Source organism: Hevea brasiliensis, chromosome 15 (assembly GCF_030052815.1).
Source record: "Hevea brasiliensis isolate MT/VB/25A 57/8 chromosome 15, ASM3005281v1, whole genome shotgun sequence".
Classification (NCBI taxonomy): Eukaryota; Viridiplantae; Streptophyta; class Magnoliopsida; order Malpighiales; family Euphorbiaceae; genus Hevea; species Hevea brasiliensis.
In genome coordinates, this window is record NC_079507.1 from 72,099,481 (window position 1) to 72,124,254 (window position 24,774).

The 24,774-nt window shown below is 34.9% G+C and overlaps 3 protein-coding genes across 3 annotated transcripts; 1 reads left to right on the forward strand and 2 right to left on the reverse strand.

The window, feature by feature from the left end:
* Nucleotides 1–1,041: 1,041 nt before the first annotated feature.
* Nucleotides 1,042–3,237, reverse strand: LOC110635451 (auxin-responsive protein IAA14). Its single transcript, XM_021784784.2, has 5 exons — nucleotides 2,782–3,237; nucleotides 2,465–2,688; nucleotides 1,848–1,983; nucleotides 1,488–1,549; nucleotides 1,042–1,358 (listed from the first exon to the last, which is right to left on the reverse strand). Exons 1-5 carry the CDS (start codon nucleotides 3,048–3,050, stop codon nucleotides 1,321–1,323), a joined length of 729 nt encoding a protein of 242 aa, XP_021640476.1. The 5' UTR covers nucleotides 3,051–3,237; the 3' UTR covers nucleotides 1,042–1,320.
* Nucleotides 3,238–11,878: 8,641 nt separating this feature from the next.
* LOC110635413 (auxin-induced protein 22B) lies at nucleotides 11,879–13,692 on the forward strand. The gene is made up of 4 exons (XM_021784726.2): nucleotides 11,879–12,326; nucleotides 12,431–12,636; nucleotides 13,007–13,106; nucleotides 13,195–13,692. Exons 1-4 carry the CDS (start codon nucleotides 12,115–12,117, stop codon nucleotides 13,268–13,270), a joined length of 594 nt encoding a protein of 197 aa, XP_021640418.2. The 5' UTR covers nucleotides 11,879–12,114; the 3' UTR covers nucleotides 13,271–13,692.
* Nucleotides 13,693–22,315: 8,623 nt separating this feature from the next.
* LOC110635409 (pentatricopeptide repeat-containing protein At2g45350, chloroplastic) lies at nucleotides 22,316–24,597 on the reverse strand. The gene has a single exon (XM_021784724.2). It carries the CDS (start codon nucleotides 24,521–24,523, stop codon nucleotides 22,559–22,561), a length of 1,965 nt encoding a protein of 654 aa, XP_021640416.2. The 5' UTR covers nucleotides 24,524–24,597; the 3' UTR covers nucleotides 22,316–22,558.
* Nucleotides 24,598–24,774: the final 177 nt, after the last annotated feature.

The window sequence follows — 24,774 nt, forward strand, 5'->3', positions numbered from 1 at the left end:
CTCCAACTATAAATGTACTATATTTATTTACTTAGTGTTAGATTTACCCATTATGAATTGCAACTAATTAATTTATAAGGATCCTGTATTACAGTTTATTATATTTAATAATATTATTATTTTCACGATTATAATTTGACGAACTAAATTCAGCTAATCCAATTTTCAAAGCCAGATATGAAAGAAATATAAGTATAAACATGTTGTTAAAGATGCATGTGTGTACATTAAGTGAAGGGATGAAGAGCACATCCCATGAATCGACACTTTCAGAAAGGAGAGAAAGCAAAGGTTGCGCAATTACGGGCCTTTGGTTGAAGACTAAAGAGACATTTTGCTGCTTGTGCGCCTTCATTCGGTTGCATACTTTGAGGATGGAACAAGTAAACATGTCAAAATTATTTTCATTAAAGATACTGAGCCATTCTGCCATAATTAGTGCCAGATCCAAGAAAACTTAATTTATTGATTAATTAAAATGTGAGCAGACTGCTGAGGGAGAGAGATTAGTGATCCCATAACAATCAACTAATAATCATTAATAAAACACGAGCATAATATGTGCAATGCTGCTATTAACCACCATCACTATCCCCACCCCCACCCACATTATTATGGAATGCCAACCGCATTCACTCACCAGTCGTCTGCAGCAGCTGCAGCTAGCTAGCCTACACATTCACCAATCAAATCCACATCTTGCTTATCCCAGAACTTATAATAAACAAACACACACATATATATATATGCACAGCATATAAAATTAATGGCCATAATTGAAAGCCCCATCAACATGCACATGGCCTTGTTCCCCCTCCCTCCTCGCTTGCCTCCTCTTCAATTTAATAACCTCAATTCGTTCTCAGTAATAAAAATAATAATAATATTAATAATAATGCATTGATGAATAAAAAAGAGACACATATCGGATTGGGAATCTTTCTGATGAAGAAAAAAAAAATAATTATATATATAAGTAGCATTAAAATTTGAAGGAATAAAACATTTAACAACTATGACAGCCATGACAACAGCAAACAATAGCCAAAATAAGGGGGGAATTATTAATAAGCAAGCTATTAGTAATAAACAAGCCAGACAATAGGGGTTAAGTTTATTGCTTCTTGTCCATTACAAATGTCTAGATCTTTGATATCTATATACCATCAAATTAAAATACAAACACATCCAAAGAAACACCATTTTTTTTTGGCTTGCACAAGTGCCTAGTTTTCTACCTAGCCTTCTTGGACATAAAGACCAAATATAGAGGCAGCTAGCACCGCAGATGGCAAGCTGATTTAAGTTTGGTTCTTCATTTCAGGTTCTGCTCTTGCATTTCTCCATAGCTCTTGGTGCTGGAATTTTGAACAAAATTTGGGTTAATTATCCATATATTATTTATCACTTAATAAAAAAAATGAAATTAAGAACAAGAAAAATAAAAGTAAAATTATTATTGATCAATAGAATTAAGGTTTGCATACCAAGTCCAATAGCTTCAGATCCTTTCATAATGCGCAAGCGCTTGCATGAATCAACAAACATCCTGCATGAGATATTCCCATGTTAATAAGCGATAAATTGCGCTTAATTAGCCTGTTGTTTTCATTGACTTAAATTTTTTCTGCATATATATATATGCTATGCCATGACTACAATAAAAACAAAGCTTATTCAATCAATTTGATGAATGATGAAGTTCTATTTATTATACATAAACTGTCATCTTTTTATTATTTATTTTATTTTATATATATATATATATATATATATATATATATATATATATATAATTAAAAGCATGCTTAACTTATAGGAATTTGAGGGAAATAATAAGAACTTACTCCCACGGAACGTCGCCCACGAGCATCCAGTCACCATCCTTATCTTCATAGGTTGGCACATACTCAGAGCTGTTGAGAAGATCCATCAACTTGCTTTCATTCATAAAGTCTATCATTCCTTGGGCTCCATAATTACCTTCATAATTAATCAAGTTGACAAAATCATTTTAGCTAAAATCGCTTCTCCGTATAATATATAATCTATGTAGCATTTACACTAAACCTATAATACCATGAACCAGATCTAAACAAGTTAGGATACAAAGAAATATAGAGTTTCTTTAAAGTTCTAGTTAAGAGATCTCATAAATGCTATCGGCTATCTCTAGCTAGCTATACATCTAGTTTCCTCATGCTGGTTGCTTTCTTCAGCAAGCAAAAAGATAAGAACTTGCAGTTTTTGTCTGTCCTTTAACCTCAAAAATTAACATATGCAATTATTTTGCTATAGAATTTTGCTCTGAAATTTAATTTTTCAGAACTGTTTTCTACTTGCAGAATCTTTGTTGGCCATGAATTGATCTATTAAATTCATTGTCCTTAAATAAATTTTAATTTTTCTTGAACTTTTTATGACTTGCTTCCAATAGTCAATGGATATTATACTATATACTTACCCATGGTGAAAGAGCTGAACATTTTGGCCAAGGCATCAGATAGCTCTTGGTAGCTTTTGTACATCTTCAGGTCTACCTTACGAAGATAAGGTGCACCATCCATGCAAACCTTCACAAATGCTGCACTATTGCCGCTTGCTTTCTCACCTTCCTCGCTGGTGTTCTTCTGAGCCATAATGTTCTTCCTGTAAGATCTAACCGGTGGCCAACCCACAACTTGTGCCCTGAAATCCAACAACATTTTAATAACAAAAGTGCTACAATTACCTTTAAATTAAGGACTTTACAGAGAAAAAAAAAAAAAAAAAAAGACTTACTTGGCTGGTGGCTTGGCCGGGTCCTTGATGGTAGCAGCAGGAAGGAGGTTCTTGTCCTTAGAAGCATTCTTGATATTATCATTCAGATCCATGACACAATCCTTTGCCTGGAGATTAAGCTTCAAATCAACAGTCTCAGCAAATCCTCTTTTCCCAGTTGCCTTTGATGTGGTCTCCATCTCAGTTTTTCCACCACCGGGCAATCCAAGACACAGCTCAGTCTCCTTGTAGTTAAAATCTCGGTCAGCGACTCCTAGTACGCTCGCCATTCTCAGCCACCTCTGAGCAGTGATTCAATTTTTTTGGTCCTTGTACTATTACTTCTTTTCCTTCTTGTTGTAGCGGTCGATGGCTTTGCTCCTTCCTTGTAGTGTCCTCTTCTCTGTTTTGCAAGCCAGCGAGAGAGAGACCCCAATAATATAACTGGGTTGGGTGGAGGGGTTGTGTGTATGGTATAGTTGCATGTGTATGTCATATCAAGTTTTTGATCCATGGTTTCTAGACACGTGGACACTCCTGCCTCGTTGATCTTCGATGAGGTAGCCGACTACTTACGGATCCATTGAGATTTGCCTTAATTACAGGTCAAACCCATCACATGCAAAGTGATTTACCAAAATTTGAGCATCATTTAGGAATAATTATATTGAATATGGGATCCTCAATTACATTTGAAGTCCTTTCTGAAATAATAATAATAATAATAATAATAATAATTACGATTGAAGTTACAAGCACATCAAATTATATAAAAAAAAAAAGATTAAACTCATGAAATCATTTAGTTGAAGAATCTAATCATCATGTCAGTGTATTTAATTTAATCAATGATCTTTTTCTTTTTAGAATGCAATGATTATCGTATTCTCCCATCAATTTCAACAAAAAATTAAAAAAAGGCATTATTTTCTCATCATTTTCTTAGGTCCTTTTCAAATTCAATTCTCCTCATCTTCTCCGGCCATAAAGCAAGGCTTGTTGGCACGACCAGAAGAACTTACAGCAAAATGGGTGCATTTGCCATGTTTCAGCTTCTAGCTTCTTTCTCATGAAATTCATGGGGATCCGTTTCGCAGAGAACAAACACGACTGGGTCGTATGCTATTTTTATCTTTAAAAATTGTATGTACACATTGTTAGTTTATGGTAAGATTCTTCTAGGAACGTTCTATTTGTGCATCTACTCACATGAATCAATAATTCATGCATTTCCCAATGCCAATTTGATTATATTAATATATTTAACCAATTTCTCCTCCTTTTCTTTTAGTTTAACCAAAAGACGTTTATTTATGTAAAATGAACAATGAAAAGGAGTGCAAAACAAGTTCATGTTCACACAGTGGCAGCAATTCTCCTGTAGAACACAGGAGAACACCATCAATCAATAGCAGTTATCAACGTCATTAATTCTATTGAAGGGCATGGTGGTGACTTGGAGACAGGTCACATCCCTTCGAGATGTAAACATCCCTAACCCAAGCTGTGCCCTTGCCCCATCAACGTCTCCCAACCCCATTCTTGCTTGTTTCTTTTCTGAACTACCTCTATTGATAATTATCCCATGATCTTAGCCACTCCCAACCACATATTTCACCATAACACACTCCAATAAACTCAAGAAAACACACCCTTTTTCATCTTTTGGATTTGGGGTAGAGTCAAAATCATATGAGAATGCGAGAATATCTAAATTTCAATACCCAAACAACTCCTTATCCAGTAAAGAAAGTGACTCCCAACCCAGAAAACTTTTTGGGGGAAATCCTTATTTCAGCCTTTTTGCGTTCTTGATATATTTGGGTTGCTGGAAATATGATTTTTTTTTTTTTAATTATTCATCGGTCATCTTGAAATAGCCTGGAATTTTAAGAGACAAGTCACCAAATTGACATCTTTCTAAATTTGAGATGTTGTTACCATCCGTCAATGCATCATTGACACATATGAGATTAAATCATAAAAGAAAATATATCTTCTTTTGAAAATGTTAAAATGGGTTTATTTTTTATTTTATATATAGAGTTTTGAAACTTATAGTTAAACTTCTTGTTTTCAGCTGAATCATATATGCAAAAGCTTATAATTTGTGGTACCATAGAGCTACATTGCCAAAAAAGTATCATGTCCATATAAGGTGGTCCTGTGGTCATTTTTAAGCCACCAAATTCCAGATATAAACACAGTACTAGATATCCTTTTGTTTTTTGCTTAGTATAGGTTCTAAACTTCCCAATTTCATACCTTTTTCTACTAGGTAAAGTCTTTCGATATCAATCTTCCTCTTTTTCTTGTTCGTGGGCCTGATGACAGGTATCCCTCTGATAATATACACAAGATTATGATGATAACTACATTCTTCCAACCTTTAGAATGAAATTTCTCATCTTACAGCAGTGATATTTTTTACAGGTTACATCTACATATGTTCACACACCTAGAGAGTTTGGCCATAATTAAAGTTATGCCATGCCATCCCACACACTCCCTCTATGTCCGCAGATCAAAGGGTCAGATCCCGTGGTGATCCCAAGTTGATCACCATCGCAAGGGAGAAAGCCAATTAGATATTAATTAAGTAATTAATAGTGCATATTAGTTATTAATCAAACGAAATTATGGGTAGTTTAATAAGGCCGATGGTCCTACCAATGCAATATATGAGAATCTTCGGCCACAATAATATTATTCCAAATGTTGGAAGAACCTGAGACATAAGATACCATGGTGGGGGCTGACCAGGGCACTCATCCTTGGAATGTCTAGTTTTAAAAATAGCCTGACCAGCCTGCCCATTTTGCTTGATTAGCTTGGATCTTTTGCCCCAACTAACGCGTTTTAAAGTTAATGAATAATGAATATATAATTTGATATCCTTGATGAAAAAAAAAAAATAATAATAATAATAATAATAATAATAATAATAATGAAGTCAATAAAAACTTGTCTTTTGGGCAACTTCAAGACATTCAGGAGATAGTTTATAATCAAGGAATGATTATGGAAATATTATGGTGAACGAATTACATCTGTTTAGCTAAAATCGAATAGGATATACCAAATCCTCTAGTGGCTGACAACAGGATCACAGACCTTTTTTAAAGGAGATCATATGCAACATGAATCAAATTTCTTTGTTTGCACTACCTAAACGGATCAAACTTTCTACTTTTTCTTCTTATTTAATTTTTTTTCTAATTTAATTTTTACAGTTAATATTATCGTTTTTGTTCTTTAAGTAGAAAGAAAGAAAGAACTAAATATAATGATATAATGAAAGAATCTCTGCATTTTCTTGCCCAAACTTCCTCTAATTAGCGAAATCAAAAAAAAAAAAAAATAGAAGAAAAAGAAGAAGAAAGGAGATGTGTAGGGGCGTGCTTTTATGTTTGTTTAATGTATAGCAAGTATCAAAGATAGAGAGCACACACATATATATAGTAAGTTAGTAACAGACATAAATGGCACCAACTATGTACATTGGTGTCTCTTCTTCAGTTCCTTTTTCAACCCTAGCAGATATTGATAACGGTTTAGAATCATTGAATCTACTGCAGTTCAATGAGGTGAGATCGTTTACTATCAACAGCAGAAGAAGAAAGAGCATGACGTCCCCCTAGCGATATTAAAAGGATAAAAATGACATGGCCCAAATTTGGCCTTTCAAGCTTCAACTAATGGTGGCTAATTGTTTTAAGGCCCAGATCAATGGACCCATGTCACCTAACAATCTACACTGCCATTTAAATCCAATCTTCTGCTGCGTCCTAAATTTTGTCCTTTCATTCGGAGTTAGCTGATCTTGTGAGTTAAATTTTACGGCTAATCTTTTAATTATTCCGACTTCCCAATCTCAACCAATCCATATATGATCATGAAGGATCCATCAATGACATCTTCAAGCTCGAGACGCTGTTTTACTATAATCTTTTACTTGAACCTGGTTTGGAACATTTCACAAGGAATGGCATTTACAGTAATGAGCTGAGACCTACTTCTGAATAACACTGACAGCCCATCTGCTCATCAAAAATCAATCGTGTTACCCTCAAAATTCTTATTCCTATTGATGAAACACAAGGATCGATCGGTTCATATAATAGGTCGAATGCATGAAGGCATTCTCATGAATGGTCTTTGATTCACAGACGTGGCCTGGCCAACTTCAAGTAAATTATAATCAATCAACAGGATAGGTCAGTCGCATTTGCAGTATATGTGCATTGCACGCACAATCCATTAATGGTTGCAGTACAGAGATACGCTGCAGGCAAGATTCATCGACTGTACAGCATTTTTCAAGTTGGGCAAGCAAAATTATTTTGTGTCAGATCCTGACAACCAAGCAGCTTTCTTCTTCTTCCTTTTCTCCTTTTCATCCCTGATCCCACACACGTGTAACTGCTCACGAAATTGGTGTTACTCGGTGTTTGAAACCCCTCCTCCCAAACGCGCTTTCGTTAAGACATTGGGAGATTTTGGATTCCCTCATCTTTAATTGCCCTACCCGACCATTTATTAAGACCCACCTGGCATTTGGCCCCTTCATTGACTCAATGAGTCCAGTCACTTTCAATTAATCAACGCTAATACATGCCTGTTTTTGGTTTAATATATGCACAAGTATTATAAAAAAATAAAAAATTTTGCAATTGAGCGTCTGAATTTTATTTATTATATAGTTTTAAATGATAATTTCATTCAAATTAATTATTATTATTATTATTATTATTATTAGAAGTAGACCCATTAGGGCAACTGTGGTCCTAAGCTCCCGAGAGAAATTAATAAGGGGAAAGCCCACGGATTTAATGCAGAGAAAGGTGCCCTACAATTTGTGACAGCCATATATATTTTGTCTTAGTGCTCCTGCCTTTTGGGGTGGACTAGGGGATTCTTAACTTCATGTGATGAGTTGGATTTCTTTCTTTTATCTGCTGGCTTTGTTTGGGACCACTATACTGGGCTAAGTTGTATATTTGTCATTTTGTCTACGTTCAAGGCTATACCAGAAGCAAGAAAGCAATCAGTTCTCTCCATGGTTTGCTTATATTCTTAAGCATTTTATATATAATACAGACCTTAATGTCTGTTCATCTTTCTTATGCTTAGTTGTTTGATCTATGTGATGTCGTTGAATTTGAGTTAAAATCTTCAATCAAATCGTATCAGCAGTTGAGCACCGACTTGGTTTAAAGAAGCCTAAACCAAGCAATCTTCCAGGTTCCAGCCCTTGCCTTTCTGTATAGGGGTCTCCATGTCTGTTTTATTGTGATCACAAGACATAAAACCATGGCTATGACAGTATAAGGAGAGCATTTGTGTCTTGTTTCTGGTACCATTTTGAAACTGAAAAAATCTTTATTACTTATATGAGTATGATTAACAAGTATGCAATATTCTTTCAACATATATGGACATACTAGCTGGGCTTTCTGACTATATCTCTCTAATTAATTGAAAAAAAAATTTAATAGAATCAATCTCATTAATTTAAATTTTTCTCCACAATCTTCTAGTTAATTTGACTAATTTGTATTGGTAGGTGTTAGAATTTTATATGGACTGTAGTATAGAATCATATTCAATTTACATATTTTATCAAATTAAGTTTGATGGACATTACTTCTTGTTAAAATGACCCCAGAAATTTAAAATTTATGGGCACCATCTTTATAAATTTATTTCTTTTTTATTACCCACCGATGTGGGACTCTTTATGTTCCAATACTCTCCCTCTCCTTAAGTGTAAGTCTACCAGTCTTTTTGAGCTGAACTTGTCACTTGCAACGTACCATGAATTTTTCAGTTTAATTGTACCTTTCTTCCAACTTTAGCATTTTTTTTAAGTTCGGCTTTCAGTTTAAGCAGCTTCCTCCCAATGGGTTCTTAGGATCTTTTTTTGGGCTATTAAGTCATGTGGCTTTGATATCACTTGATGTAAAAAAGAACATTTTTTTAAAAGAAAACAAAGAAATATCTGAAAATTTTTTTGAAAGAAAGATCTAATTGTCATTACTAGCTTTAATATATTTATACAACAAGTTAAACTAAAGTTTGTTTATCAAACTTTCATGATTTAGGAAAGTTTGTCTTCCAAACTTGAGCTCAAAATAAACTCATTCATACCTTTATAACAACAACTTAATTAAGATATGAAATATAAGAAAATATCCTAAGCAGTTGCATCTAGCAGTAGGCATAAATCCATATAGTAGACTCTGAGTTTGATGCAACTTCCCAACTATCATGATGAATTGACAGTGCAGTTTTCTTTACAATCACTCATTTTTAGATAATTTTATGAATAAAAAATTACAAATAATAAGTTTTATATATAATGTACAAATGATTCTAAATCTAATAAGTAAGTGTAAGTACGACTAGTCGTACCATCTCTTCAATTAATAATTTAAAATCATATAAAACGTGAAACAATGTAGATAGGCGAAAATTTTTCTTGCCAAAATTCACTCATGCTGTCCAAGTACTCGACTTGCAATAAATTCTCAAGCCTTGTAGATAGCCATTGAAGAACCAAAAACTCAGCCAGATAAAAAACATTAAAAATATGCCTTTGAAAATAAATCTGATGAGCTATCGCTATTCGCTACCACACGTCTAGTGTGTTATGTGTAGCAAGGGCATGAATCAGAAACTCGGTGCATCACCGAAGGTGGAGGGTCCCTGTCACATGCAAGTACTCCGTCAAAAGTCTTTGGAGACCTGGCTTGCCAACTAGACAATTTCGAATCCATCGATGAGTCATATCAAATATATACATACATGTGTCCAAGCTAGAAGTTTTAGTGGATCAAAGACCATAAAATAATAGACCCAAATCTGACTCATTTAGTGTGCATCACAATCTTGTTGCTGGTGTTGATTTGAGCCGATGCCAAATTCAAGAAGCTCATAGATTAGTCTATAGGTGTACCGCTAACAAACAGCTTTTATCGATTTGGTCATATTCATAGGTCTTCTTGCACTTGCACCACAGAATTTAGCAAGCCCTTGTAGGATCATTAATTCTTTGCTCCAGCAATAATCAGTAATGACACACACACCACCCTCCTAGGCCAATCTGCATATACCCAAACGCTAAGAATATTATATGTGCTCAACCATTATTAATTAGTAGTTAATTCTTGATTTAATTAATTACTTTATCAATAAATTAAAACGTTTTTGGTATTAAAAGTTCATTTAGAATAATTTAATAATCAAGAAGGTATCTTGAGGTTAATTTTGAACTCCACAAAATATATTCCATTCTTAATATTATCCACCACAAATAAGTAAATTAATTAATAAAAAGTAATTAAGTTACAAAGATATAATTATTCAGTGTGAATCTCATAATTTGTGCTCTCTGTAATTTACTTTTAATCAAAAGATAAAGAATAGAAAAATAAAAGGATTGTTTTTCCTGATACTTTATTTTAATAAAATTTATGCTTATTAAAGAAAAAAAAAAAAAACAAGGATTCCTACAATCGTAATTGCACCCCACTATAAAATTCTGTTAGAGGAAGGCAAGTTTATGTAATTTTTTTCTTAATATGGATGAACTGCAAGTAAATATAAGAGTGTGGTTGGTGGCCTATGATTTAAGTCAATGACTCGTTTGAGTCAATGATTCATTTGAGGGAAAGAGTTAAGAATACAATATACCACCGTAAAGAACTGAGTAAAATAAGCATGCCTAATTTGTGATGTTGCTTCTAGTGTTTATAGGCTAACTTCTTTGTGATCGATATGTGGTTGGTCGCATGAATCTTGGGACAATTCTGAAATTCTTGGCGAGTATACCTATCATCAATTGTATGATCCTTGCTTGTTTGTTATCTGAGTCATTCTTGCTGAGTTATCCGAGTGAGGTGGACTGTTAATCTAATTTAAGTTATTGCTCGGCTGACTGTTGTCTAATTAATTGATCGAGTTATCTAATATTTTGACCATTCGATCAAACCATTTAATGAAACCACTTAACTACTTGATTGTTTTGAGCGAGCTATATACAATTATATGCCAATTGAAGGAGAGAAGAAGAAGAAGTTTATCGTATTTTATTCCTTAATAATTTCCTAGAAATGGGTGGAAATGAAGATGATGTAAAAGGGAGAAGAGAAAGAGCTTTAGAAGAAAGTTACATCAAATATAATTTGTTTTTTTGGAAATTACTTCAAATATAATTTGTTCATGTGAATGTACGTGAACCAAACACATGCAAGAAGATGATAATGGAAGAAGCTCTCGAAGGCGCACGGGTGGGTTGCTGAGCGCAGCAGGAAATGGACCCTTGATGTTGATAATCAATGGGTTGGGCATCCTATGCTCATTGCCAGACCAATTAACACTCGGTGGGTCTCACACACATGCAACAACTAATCTACGTTGGGTTTTTCCAACCAAATTTCTAAGACAATTTACTAATTAAGCACTAAATTTTTATTTTTAATCCTTAATAATGACTTCAAATTTTTAAAATTTTCTTAAATTAAAAAGAGGCTAATCCTTCCTAACTATCATGGTAAATTAATTATGGAATAATGGACACATCAAGTAATGATTATTAGGCATTGATAAGTAGATTAAATCCGATTAAATGACTCATTATTAAGCAGCGGAAAATTAAAAAAAAAATAATTGTCTTCAATTTTCTTATTAATTTCCTCCTGATATAATAACTAGAGAAAACAATAGGTTAATATATTTACTTGGTCAAGAATGAGAAAAATAACAAAGTCAGGGGGCTGACCATGTACATACATGTTATCCCACATGCGATGTACCCATTAACAAAAAATTTTCAAGGCTCACAGCCAAATGCTAGACCCCACATGGCCATGCTATGCCGATACCCAACACCCAAGTGGACCCCATCACCCACATGGGGATGTTTCCTTATCTTTTTCCCTCTTCTAAGCAATCGACGATCCTGATTTCCCTCCCACACCCTCCCAAAACTCATCTCGACCGTCTCCACTTAAAACTCCCTCTAAAAAGTCTTCCATATGGGTGGCTGTGCTTGTCCCACTCTTGTCCCCTAAATGCATATACAAATTGCCCCAAACCTGCTGCTATTCCTAGTTGCTACCGACAGCTTAGCTTGCCTTTGTCCACAATTCATGCATTCTTAGAATTCCAATCCCATTTTCATCGCCAATCGTCCCTTCTTTTATCCACTTTTTCATATACTCTATAAAATACTCGAATTCTTTTATTCCCATTCACACAGCAAACTCAAATCTCTCTCTGCAACAAACGAAATTCATCACAGCGACCAACAATATTTCATTTGGCTGGTTTTGATCAAAGATTGTTTCAAAAATGGAAGGTGGTGTTGTATATGAGAATGATCTCAACCTCAAGGCTACTGAGCTCAGACTTGGGTTGCCAGGAACGGAAAGAAATGAGGAACAACCAGTTTCTTGTACTAGAAATAACAAGAGGCCGTTGCCGGAGACCAGAGATCAGGATGGTGGAACAAAAGCCAAATATGATGCTCCACATGCTGACCCTGACACACCCCATGCGCCTAAGTAAGTAATAGTAATTTTTTGTGTCTGAAGTCTTTATATTAGATCCTCGTAGATGTTATGTATGAAAAGTTAATATTGATTTGATTTGCTCATGTGACTTGCAGAGCACAGATGGTGGGGTGGCCGCCAATACGATCCTACAGGAAAAATAGCTTGCAACAGCCTAAGCAGACTGAGGCTGAGTCTGCTGGCATGTACGTGAAAGTAAGCATGGACGGAGCACCATACCTTAGAAAGATTGACCTCAAGGTTTACAAAGGGTATCCAGAGCTCCTCAAGGCCTTAGAGAACATGTTCAAGTTGACCATAGGTAAATTTTTATCATATATATATATATATATGTATGACTTGCATACATGTGGAGTTTATATACTTATTTTTTTCATGTAATATTCTATATATTTCTGGTGATCAATAATTACTGATTTTTTTTTTTTGGTAACTTCATGAACAAATTGTGAGCAAAAAATTTGCAAACTCTCTTATATAGAAGAAGAGCTTATATACAACCTAAGCTAGCTAACAAACTTTCTCCAACTCATTCAAACTAACTGACCAATAGGAATGCTCTGTAACTAAGAAACTAATTACAGATTTAGCTAATTAACCACATTATTAGCAAACTAATATCTGAACTGCAAATCTAACTAACTAATAAATAAATATTTACACTTCTCCAGGTGAGTATTCAGAGAGAGAAGGCTACAAAGGATCAGAATATGCACCTACTTATGAAGACAAAGATGGTGACTGGATGCTGGTTGGAGATGTTCCATGGGAGTAAGTTTCTTTTTTTCTTATCTTTCTCTTAAGATAATTTTGATCTGTGTTTCTGGGAACTAAACAAGGTTATTTACTGTTACTGCAGTATGTTCATGTCATCTTGCAAGAGGATGAGAGTCATGAAAGGATCGGAAGCAAGAGGCTTGGGCTATGAAGCATGAAAAGCCCTACAAGCCGCAGCCGCAACCCAAAGGAGCAGGAAGAAAAGACGAAGATTTTGTCTCCTACGAAGAGAAAAAAAAATCTTTACAGTTTGGGTTCTCCAAGAAGAAATTCAATCTGAATCTCTGGGTCGCTCTATTGATAGATCCTGTGAAGCTGGACAGGATACAGAAAAAAAAAAATATCACAGTGAAGTTAACAGTTTCTTTCCTAGGATGAGGAAGCAAGATATTTGGTGGCTTGGACATCTATGGTGTCATTTTGTAGGTCCTTGTATTCTTATCAAACCAAAACTGAATGCGATTTGTGTAAATGGAAAAGTTTTCTTTGAAAAAATGGGAAATTGAAGATAGGTCCATCCGAGTCTTGGTTCTGTAACACTGTATACGAATACTCTAAAGTTATATTACTTCGTTGTTAACTGCAAGATTTTTATTTGTTTCTGTTTCTGATTAGACACTTTCGATATTTTATCATGAGTTAAAATTTGCGGTTCTTGTTTTGTGTTCTTAATTCTTGACTATAGAAGATATTTAAACTTCTAATGAAGCATTCATATGTGGCTACCATACCAGTTGAGCTGTTCATAGGTTCATTATACGCATGAGAAACATGTCATCTTGTCAGTGCGATTTGGTTGTTCCAGAAATAAGTAGTAAGATCCATTATCATCGTCTCCCCAATTATTCATTGTCTAGAATTGATTGAAAGCTTCTTTCTTTTCATTCACTCAACATATATATAATTCAAAGGGTGCTAATTTAGTAATTTCATCATATAATCACATACACATCATGATGAAGAGATTTAAAACCCATTTTCACTGTCATATGTAGGACAATTATATGCTCGTGCAAATGAATATTTTCATATACTAATAAAATAGATTTTCTTCAGAAAGAAAACATAGCAATAATGGAAAGAGTTGACAAAAAAGTGAAATAGAAAAAATTAAGGAAAGAAAAATTTTAAGAAATTAAGATAGAAGATAAAATTCCTTAGCTAATTCTTATATTTAAAGTAATAAGATATTAGAAAATAATTTATTGATTAAAAAAAGTTATTTTTAAGAAAAAAATTATTTTTTTTTTATTTTGACACACATATATATATATATATATATATATATATATATATAAACACGTATATTTTGTATTTTTAATTTGCTAGCATACTTTTTTTCAAATGATTTTTTTTTTTCTAAATTTTCTTCTCCATTTTTGAAGGAGAACGAAATTTTCAATCAGTACAATTTTATTTTAAAAAAAAAAAAATTCTAACTTCTTCCCTTTTTTTTTTTATTTTTTTTCCCTTTCTTCATCAAAGAACTTTGGAAGAATAAGATCCTCCACCTCCTTTCTTCTTTTCCCTATTTTTTTCCCCACAAAAAATAGAGCATCAATGGAGGGAAGAGAGAGAGAGAGAGAGAGAGATTTCAAACAGTTAGATCTAAGCACCCAAAGCGAAAAACTGCTAAGTCAATCTCTGACAACTGAGTTGCTGCAATTATGAATTCAGAGACTGAATTATATGATTGCACCTATGGAGTATTGTGCATAATATTTGAGCAAAGAACAGAATTAGAATAGCTAAAACCTCATTATGCATCCCGTCTTTTATTAATCAAAAGTTAACCCAGAAAGTATTCAAAGAAATTCTCACTTCCAAAGAGAACTTGGATACAGAAATGGTCATAACTTAAGCAGCACTCCATGGTATTCAGAGCAGATCCAGAGTCCTTTGGGGACTAGGGTTTCAGGACCTGCGTGTGAAACAAGAGGAAAAAGGGTGTGCTTAATATCCTCAAAAAAAGAAAAGAAAAAGGTAGTTGAAGTTGAACTTCTTTAAGAAAAGAAAGACTCACATCTTTTATCACTTTCAGTTGTTTTCTAGGGCATAGCATATTGACAAGAAAAGTGATGTTGGGAATAGTGAAGACAAAAAGAGCTGCACATGACACACGATATCATGATGAACTACTCTAATGGTGTGAGAGAGAGAGAGAGAGAGAATGGTCATGGATCATGGTCATGATCAGTGGTCAGAACTCAAGTAATTAATAAGCAACAGTGGCTGGTCTTGAAATTAAGAGGCATTCACCACTAAATTAGATTCCTCTCCGAGATGGACATCTATAAAATTCAAAGTGAAAATCTTTCTTTCTGAAAATTCTTTATTGTAAAGTTTCACCGCAAGTAAAAATGTTGGTGTTTTTAGACACAGGTAGAAAGCCAGTCCAAAGGAATTGCTCTGCTTTGGAAGACAAATTTTCTTTAATTATTATAGTTTTCTTGTCCTTTCTTAAAGAAGTTGCTTTTTAGGATATGGCTATTGGCTACCTAAAAAATCTGTCATGACTAAACATGGAGTTAATTACCATTAATTAATACTTTGGTTAAGGAAATCTTATCGAGCAAGGAGAAGATTTTTGGGGTTTTGTAAACATTGTTCTGTCTGATAGTCTTTTGGCAAAAGGATGATCAGTTGGGAACCACATGCCATCAAGCAAATGCATGTTTACTCTTTTTTTTTTTTCTTTTTTTCTCCAGTTTATAAGATTAAAATCATTTAAAGATTTAAAATTGTCTTGCAACATATGCAATGCATTTTTGCTTTCTATAATATTTAAATTGATTCTACACTATTGGCCTGAAACAAAACTCTGGATGCAGTATTCCACACAACTTACAATGTACCTATTCATTGAATTACAATCAATAAAATATAAGATTACCAGGCAACAAGACTGCTGCAACTTGCTGCTTCTAACTGTTGTAGCAGTCCTGTTGCAGGTTTAGACGATAGATTATTATCCTTAAGCATCAACATTATCATTTTTTTTTTATCTCCCTCTAAATAAAGCATAATGGTTTCCAGAAAACAAGATCTAACATAATTCCAGGGCTTGACTCTGGTGATCTCTAAGTTGATATGGTTGTCGTTTGTGGTTTAGAATCCACAGAAGAAAATGAGAACAACAATTCACCTATGTATTATGAAAGACTCAAAGATAAAGTAGATGATATAAATTCAACTCGTACTAAGTACTGGTCAGTATTTCACATACTAGAAAGCCAGTCCTCAGCGAGAACATGTAAATGTAATGCAGTTAGTTAATTTTAGGCTAGAAAGATTAGGCCATCTCAAAGAGTTCTAGACCAGAAAGCAGGTAGCAAACAGCCCACATGACATGTGTTATGGCTCATGTTGCTCAAACCTTGTGTCACCCAGAAGAAGAAAAAAAAAATCTGCTTGCCGCTCGGGTACCTTTATTGCTCATGAGTAATGTAATACAGGTGTTTTCTTCACTTGCTACAACAGCTATAGGCCAATTTAGGGATTCATCAACTTCATTTAAAATCCTTTGGCAAAGATCGACTTCTGAGCACAAATCCTGAAAAACTCTGGCGTAACTAGGTCATGATCTCAAAACAAAGGTGAATATAGCTACAGGTATGATGTTATTTCTACTTCCCTAACAAAACTAATGCCTTAATTTTAATTATTTGCTTCCCTTTAGAGAATGCAACAATAATTTTGAATAAATCTCAAAATATTTCCAACTAAGCCTCGAACCAATAATGGTGAGCATAACAAATCCATTTTAATCAATCAAAAAATAATGTTTAAGCATGTTTAACATGTATGGATAGGCATTAGCAAAGATTCCTTTGGGCCTAGTCCTCATATTAGGAAACCTAAGCATAGGCGTCACCTACCCTCATTTGGATAACATCACCTACCCACAATTGGCTTAAATGTCCATAAACAATATTGGGAACATCAATTAACCTATCAACATTTCCATCTCAATTGTAAAATGAGCTTAAGTTTTTGTGTTTTTCCTTTTTAAATCAGTTGATTTAACCTTAACAGATGATCTATAACCACATGGGGCAATATAGACATAAAAATACGAACATTTAATAAGCTCCAACTATTTTTAGACCAAAATGGGATCCAAGAGGATGTTTCCTGCCACTTCTACTGACCTTACCTCATCTTATTACCTTATGTAAATTCTATGGCATGGAAAGTAATTTTGCTTAATAAAATATTAAAAGCAATTAGTTTAAATGGTTCAACTGCACATAACAGTTTTGTCACTTTAGTCTTTTTTTTAGGACCAACTTCAGTCAAAAGGAAAAACAACACAGGCCTTTTAAGAAAGAAATTAAATCACCTCAACACTTCTTTTGGAAACTAATTTCAGAGCGTGCCTAACATCCATGCAGTGGCACTTGTACCACTCACCAAATATTGGAAGCTGTACCTTACTACTAAAGATTTGAAGCACAAAAATAAAATCAAAGATGTGAAAGTTTTAATGAAAAAAAAAAATGCTTTGAATGAATACATCATAAACCTCAGTGCTGATGCTTTGAACTAAGATTCCTTGAGACCTCAACACTTGAATGGGTTCAACCAGCGAAAAGTAGATTGAAGAATAATATGACATCCATTTCATAAGCTGCTTCTTCTTGAAGCTGAAAATCAAATGAAAGTTAAACCCCTCCTTGTCCAACTACCATTTATGCGAATTGTGCATGTGAATCTCGGCAATAAAAGATGTTGGATTAGATGAATGCAGTGTTCAGTGTTCACTGATACACTTGAATTGTATAGATGTTTTTAAACACTTTTGTATACTATCTCTAGGGGAGAGTAGTTTTCGGTTTAAACCGAAAAATCGAACCGAACCGATTAATTCGGTTCAATCAGTTCGGTTTTAAAATTTAATCGGTTCGGTTCGATTTATAATTTTGATAATTTTGGTTAATCGATTTGGTTCGGTTATTTTCATAAAAAAATTAAAAAAACCGAACAGAACCGAAATTATTAATATATATAGGAAATCAAAAAAAATCGAATCAAATTGAATCGAACCGAATAGAACCAAACAGAAATCAAAGAAAACCGAACTGAACTTTAAGATTTTTGAGTTTTGATTTCTAATTTTTTTTGTTTTTATGTTTTTATTATTTAGATTTAATGTTAAAAATATGAAATTTTATAAATTTCGGTTTAATCGGTTTAAAATCGAACCGAACCAATATTTATCGGTTCGATTCGGATCGATTTTCTATTATTAATCAGTTCGGTTCGGTTTTTAAAAATTTTAATTTTCGATTTTCGATTTTATCGGTTCGGTTCGGTTCGGTTCGGAACCGAACCGACCGTTTGCACACCCCTAACTATCTCATAGCATTTAGGCAAGTATTTTCATGCATAGTAGTTGATTCATTAGTTTTTGTAATTTCTATTGTCAAACCTGTCACGACCCAACTTATAGGCCGGACCGGCACTAAGACCTGGGCCAGCATAAAGCCCCCGAGGCCTGTAATAAGCCTTACTGTTCTCAAACCCATTACTAGGCCCACAATTTAGGCCCAATAAGCATATAAAATAATTTAAATTAAATTGTTATAATTGTATTTTGGGCCAACTTAACCCAGTAATTATCAAAAACTAAAATTAGGGGAGCCAGCTCAACCCTGTTACCTCATTTACAACTATCTAAAACTCATAAAAAAAAAATTTCATTTATTAATACGAAAACTTAAATTCATGCAGTCCCTGACAAGTTTAATGCTACTACTAGCACATGCGGAGTCCTAAATTATAAATTTGGAGAATAAAAATACAATTAAGTAATCTTTTCATAACCTGAGAGGAAAGGGACATGTTATTCTGAAAAAGGTCTTCTCCTGTAGCCTGGAAAAATATGATGAACAGGAGTGAGCGTTCAATTCAGAGAGTAAAATATCAATTTTAACCATAATCTCTATAACTATCTAAAGCTAATGCACCATGTAGAGTGAAATGCAACATCGACAATATTTTCACATCATAACAGCAAAAAGGTAATTTGAAGCACTCACACACCCGATATTGTCAAACAATACATATATGGGAGCTGATCCCCTATACAGCCCTCTTAATCCAAATTGTGCCAGCGAAGAACTCAAGCTCGGACTTACACTTAATAAACCAAATCGGGGTCCCAGCGAAGAACTCAAGCCGTGTCTATCCTGAAGGACCGGGTCCGAGCAAAGATCTCAAATCGTGTCTACCCGTCCTGTCCATAGCCAACACTATACCACACGCACGCCAACGCACGCACACTGCTCCAAATTACCACAATAACATCCATGGCACTTTAACAATTATGAATGTAACATAAAAATATGCCTAGTATTTAACTACATAAATACATATTTATAAGTGATGCATGGGCATGCTTGAACATATAATAATATCGAAATTACAATTAAAATTAATATTTTACTCACAGTACACCAATGACTATTGTGGCTGCTGGATGCAGAAAAATAGCTGATCTCGATCACCTAATAATTAAATTATAAATTTATTAGTACTAAGTCAAAATAAAACTCTAAAGAGATAACAGACAGCCTAATTCATGCTGAAAATCCGATAAAATTTCCTCTATACTTAGGACTTACCCAACCTGCAAAAAGATTCAAATAACACTTCTAAATTCTAAATTTCCACAATCACATCTTATCAACATCACATGGCCCCTCTTGGGTCCTCCAAATCAGACAATAGGCATAAACTTGAAAAATTACGTTTTAGTCCCTATAACTAGTCATTTTGCAAAAACTACACAAATGAGCTCTAAAAATTCTAAAATTTTGCCCCGCGGTCCTTAATCATATTATAAGGCTATTGCAAAAGGAATTATAATTTTTTGATCATCCACTAATATTTTATGAATTTTATTCTAAATTGATATTAGCAAAAAATAAGCAACTTAGAGTTCGGGTTTACCTATGCCAATTCTGACACCTAGAACGCGTCCAGAATGTCTGAAAATGCTAAGATTGACTGTAATATTGACCACGTTCTAAGACAGGCCGTCGGGCAGCCGGATCTGGCTGAAAATGCGGTCCCGACGCCAGTAAGCTATCCTCGATCCAATCGCACCTAAATTAAGTCCAAATTTTCTTAATAATTATCATAAAATTATTTTTAAATTTTAAAAATCGAAAAAGTTCGAAAATCTCACCAAGCAATCTAGACCGTCCGATTATTGCCTTTTTCAAACGGTGTTCGATCGGAGCGGGACCAGTCCTATCTCGAAGATCTCGTCCTCCTGAGTCCATCGGTGGCCTCAGATTTTCGATCCGAAGGTCGGATCGCCGGAAAAGTGGCCGAAAAGCCACTAACGTCACTTTCTCTCTCCTCTTTCTCTCTCTTCGTTTCTTGCTGGAAAACCCCATTAAAACCGGCAAGTCTTGGTCGGACAAGAAACCTAGTGCTGCCAGAAGCTCGCTGCTAGTGTCCCTCATCTTTCGGTCGTCGGAGATGGTCAGAAACGACTTTGGATGGTCCTCGCCGTCGCTCTCTCTCTCTCTTTGGTTCTCGTAGCCGCAGCCGTCTTCCATCATCGTTTCCCATCCCAGGTGGTCGTCCGGTCACGCTGAAGCCGCTAGGGTAGTCACCGGCAGCCGGTCCCTTACCGGCAAGAAGAAAATGGGAGGGAGGAGGGAGAGTCAGGGAGAAAGAGAAGGGAGCTGTGGGGGGGGGGGGGGGTCTGCAGCATTTTTGGGTTTTTGTCTTCTTTTTTTATTTTTTTAACTTCTAATTACCCTATTAGTCCCCCAACTTTTTAGGGTTTTACAATTAGGTCTAAAATTATATTTATTTATTTTTTATTATTATTTTTAAATTTTTGGGTTGTTACAAAACCCTTAATTTCATATTTTCTGCATAATTTCATATTTTCTGCATCGTTTCAGGTGTTTGGGTGAAGCCCCACAATATAGGAGTGCAAAAGAAAGCTTGGAGAGGTCAAGAGACTGAGTATTGCTGCTGATACAAAGTACACAGGTTGTGTAAACCAAGCCCCAAACCCATGTAACCTTCTACCAGAAGAAAGCCAGATAGCCAATGGAGAAACGAAAGTACACGGGCCGTGTAACTTGCCCCGTATAATTTTCTGGACCCTGTGTAACCTCTGGAGTGAAGAAAATGTGAAAAATGAAGTGGCAGAAATTTACACAGGGCGTGTATCACTACACGACCCATGTAAAGTTCCCTGACAGCAATTCTGATATAACTTTTCTTCGCTCCAACTCGACCCGGATGGACTCCTAATGCTTCTAGGAATCTGAAATTAGGGCTTTTACACTATATATAAATAGAATAAATCGGGAATTGAGGGAAAAAGAGTGAATTTACATCCAAAGAGGAGAATTAACATTCAAGAGCCGATTTACATTCAAGGAGGCACATCAACCTCAAGGGAAGCAAGGGAGAAACAAGATCTGCAAGATTGCTAGAATGGATTTTCAGCTGAAGTTCCAAAAGTCCAAGGCTGCAACTCTCTTTTTGGGTTCTTTCACTCTATTTTCTTCTCATGTCTTCTCTTTATCTTTTTATAAACTTGATTGTAAAGCTCACCATGGATGAGTAGGTTCTTTATTCTAGGGCTAGGGTGTAGCACTCAATTTCATTATGGATCTGGTTTGATTTTATTTAATACATTGGGTATTTTATTCTTTGATTCAATCTCTTGTAATCTTAAAGCATGCTATGTGTTGGTACCCACTTAGTATTGATTACAGATATTAATTGAAGGACTGAAAGGTAAAGATTAATATTAGAAAATCAGGATTTTGAACTTAAGAAATCTGACCTAGAGATAGGCTGATGACCTTTGTAGAGTTCCAAAATTAATCAAAGATCTTAAAGGGTTTAAATTAATTTAATCACCATGAAAGTATGATTTATATTAATTAAAATACACCTTTAGTGCCTTGAGAGATGACTTAAGATAACTTAGGATTAATTTTCATCAAAGTGATAATCTCTCATTTATTAAATGAATCAGATTGATTCTATAATTTATTGAAGTGTGAACCCCTAGTTCTAGAATGCTTTTATCCATTAGTATTTTATTTTAGTTAATTATTTAGATTTTATTTCTTTCAATTTATATATAATTATTATTTCTCTACAATTCGATCGCCTAGATAATTAAAATAATTATAGTTTAGTACTCAACACGGTCCTCGTGGGAACAATACTCTACTCATCACTTTATTATTTGTTAACGATCCGTGCACTTGCGGGGTTGTAAAACCAGGAAACATTCACCTTACAATACAAGGAAGTTGTTCATGTAGTTTTAATCAATGACCCTCATGTTACAATGAAGCAAACTCACAGCTTCTCCAAGGTTGACCCTTATTTGAATCTTCATCTATGCTGGTAGAAAAATTTTAATTGTTCCCTCTATTACATTTCAGTCTGGTCAACTATCTTGCAATCTGCTGTAGTAGTGGTGCCTCCTTTTTGGAGTCCATACTATATCCCAAAAGCTTCATATCTTTGCTGAGCAAGTCCAAGATAAAGTAAATGATTTCTGAATCAAAATGAGAATTATCTCCCATGAAAAACTCATGGACTACACATCCCAACTCAATCCAGCTGGAACCTCTATTCTTTTTAACTTGGTTCTCCCTAATCATTGTCCTCACTTTAGCAATATCGTCCCATCGTCCAGCATCAGAATATATATTACATAAAAGAACATAATTTCCAGAATTATGTGGCTCAATCTTGAACAGTTCAGCTGCTGCAACTTCAGCCAAAAGAACATTGTGATGAACCCTACAAGCTGCAAGCAAAGCACCCCATATGGCTGCACTAGGTACAATTGACATGCTGCATATGATACTATGTGCTTCTTCAAGGCACCCGGCACGACCAAGAATGTCAACAAAACAAGCATAGTGCTTCTCTGACGGTTGAATTCCATATTCATCAATCATTTGTTTGAAAAACCTCCTGCCCTCATAAATAAGGCCGCCATGGTTACAAGCAGTCAAAACCCCAAGAAAAGTCACTCCATCAGGTTTTATGTTTGCCTTTTGCATCTCACCAAACAAAGAAATGGCATCTTCACTTAATCCGTGATTTGCAAAGGCTGTTATCATTGTGCTGTAACAAAGCAAATCTTTATGGTCAACCATTTGAAACACTTTCACAGCCCTCTCAATGCTTCCACATTTTGCATACATGTCTATCAAACTGGTGAGTAGTTGCAGATTAGAAAAAAGAGGAGGTCCAATTAAGTCATGGATGACTGATTCAGCTGTACCTAGAACTCCTAACTGTGAACAAGCTGAGATTATTCCCAACATAAAAGTTTCATCTGGCTTAATGCTTTGTTTCTTGAAGGATATGTACAACTCCAAAGCACTACGAGGCTGCCCATTTTTGGCATAACCTCCAATCATGGTAGACCAAGCAACCAAGTTCTTTTCAGGCATCTGATCAAATAAACATCTAGCACCTTCCATATCTCCAACTTTAACATGCCCATCCATCATCATTACCCAAGATGCAACATTTCTTTCCTGCATCTTTTCAAAGAACACTTTTGCATCTTCTAAATCCCCTGCTTTACAGAACCCCGAAACCATCATATTCCACGTTCCAACATCATAAATTGGCATCACTTCAAAAAGATGTCGAGCAGCAACAAGATTTCCAGCACTCGTATACCCAGAAAGCATCACCTTCCATGATGCCAAGTCTTTTTCCGGCATCCTCTCAAAAAGAACCCTTGCCTCCACCATTTCCCCAGCCTTGACATATCCCTGAATTATACTAGTCCACGAGATCACATTCCTCTTTTCCATTCTATTAAAAAGCTCCCGTGCTATATCAACTAATCCATTATTTCCATAACCCAATATCATTGAATTCCACGAAACAATATCTCTTTCCTCCATCTCATCAAATATTCGTCTTGCGAAACCCACTTCCCCACACCTCATGAACAAATCAATTATCGAATTTTGAACTATCAAATCAAACCCAAACCCACATTTCAATGCAAACCCATATACCACCTCCGCATCTTTGACTCTCCCCAGCCTAGCCAAAGCCTTAAACACCGACGCAATAGTGAAATTCAAAGGCGCAACGGAGTCTCTATGCATATTGATAAAGAGTGAAAATGCATTTTCATACTGGTGACCTTCAGTGAACCCATGAATCAATGCTGTCCACAGAAATGTATTTGGTTCCGGGATTTCATCAAACAGTTTGTGAGCGTAAGAGATGGAACCAAATCGCGCATAGAGACGTAGAAGTTTGTTCAGAGCGAGGTCGGAGGAGGTGAGGGAGCCTGAGATGACGAGATGGGCATGGATAGATTTTAAGGTTTTGAGAGATTGGCACTTATTAAGAACGTTTAAGAGAGGGTGAGTCATTTCATGGCGCCAAAACACACAGGTTATTGTGTAAAGCTAGAGAAATTATATATACTCCGGTCTAAGCACGAAAGATTTCAAAGAATTTAATTTATTTTCATTTTTTTTAATTCATTTTTAAATAAATAAAATCAAATATTACTATATGAAAAATTAAATATTATTATATAAAAATTTAATTAAATATTTTTTCTTACAAATAATTTATTACAGATTATGAAACTCATTCATATAATTCATTTTTAAAATAA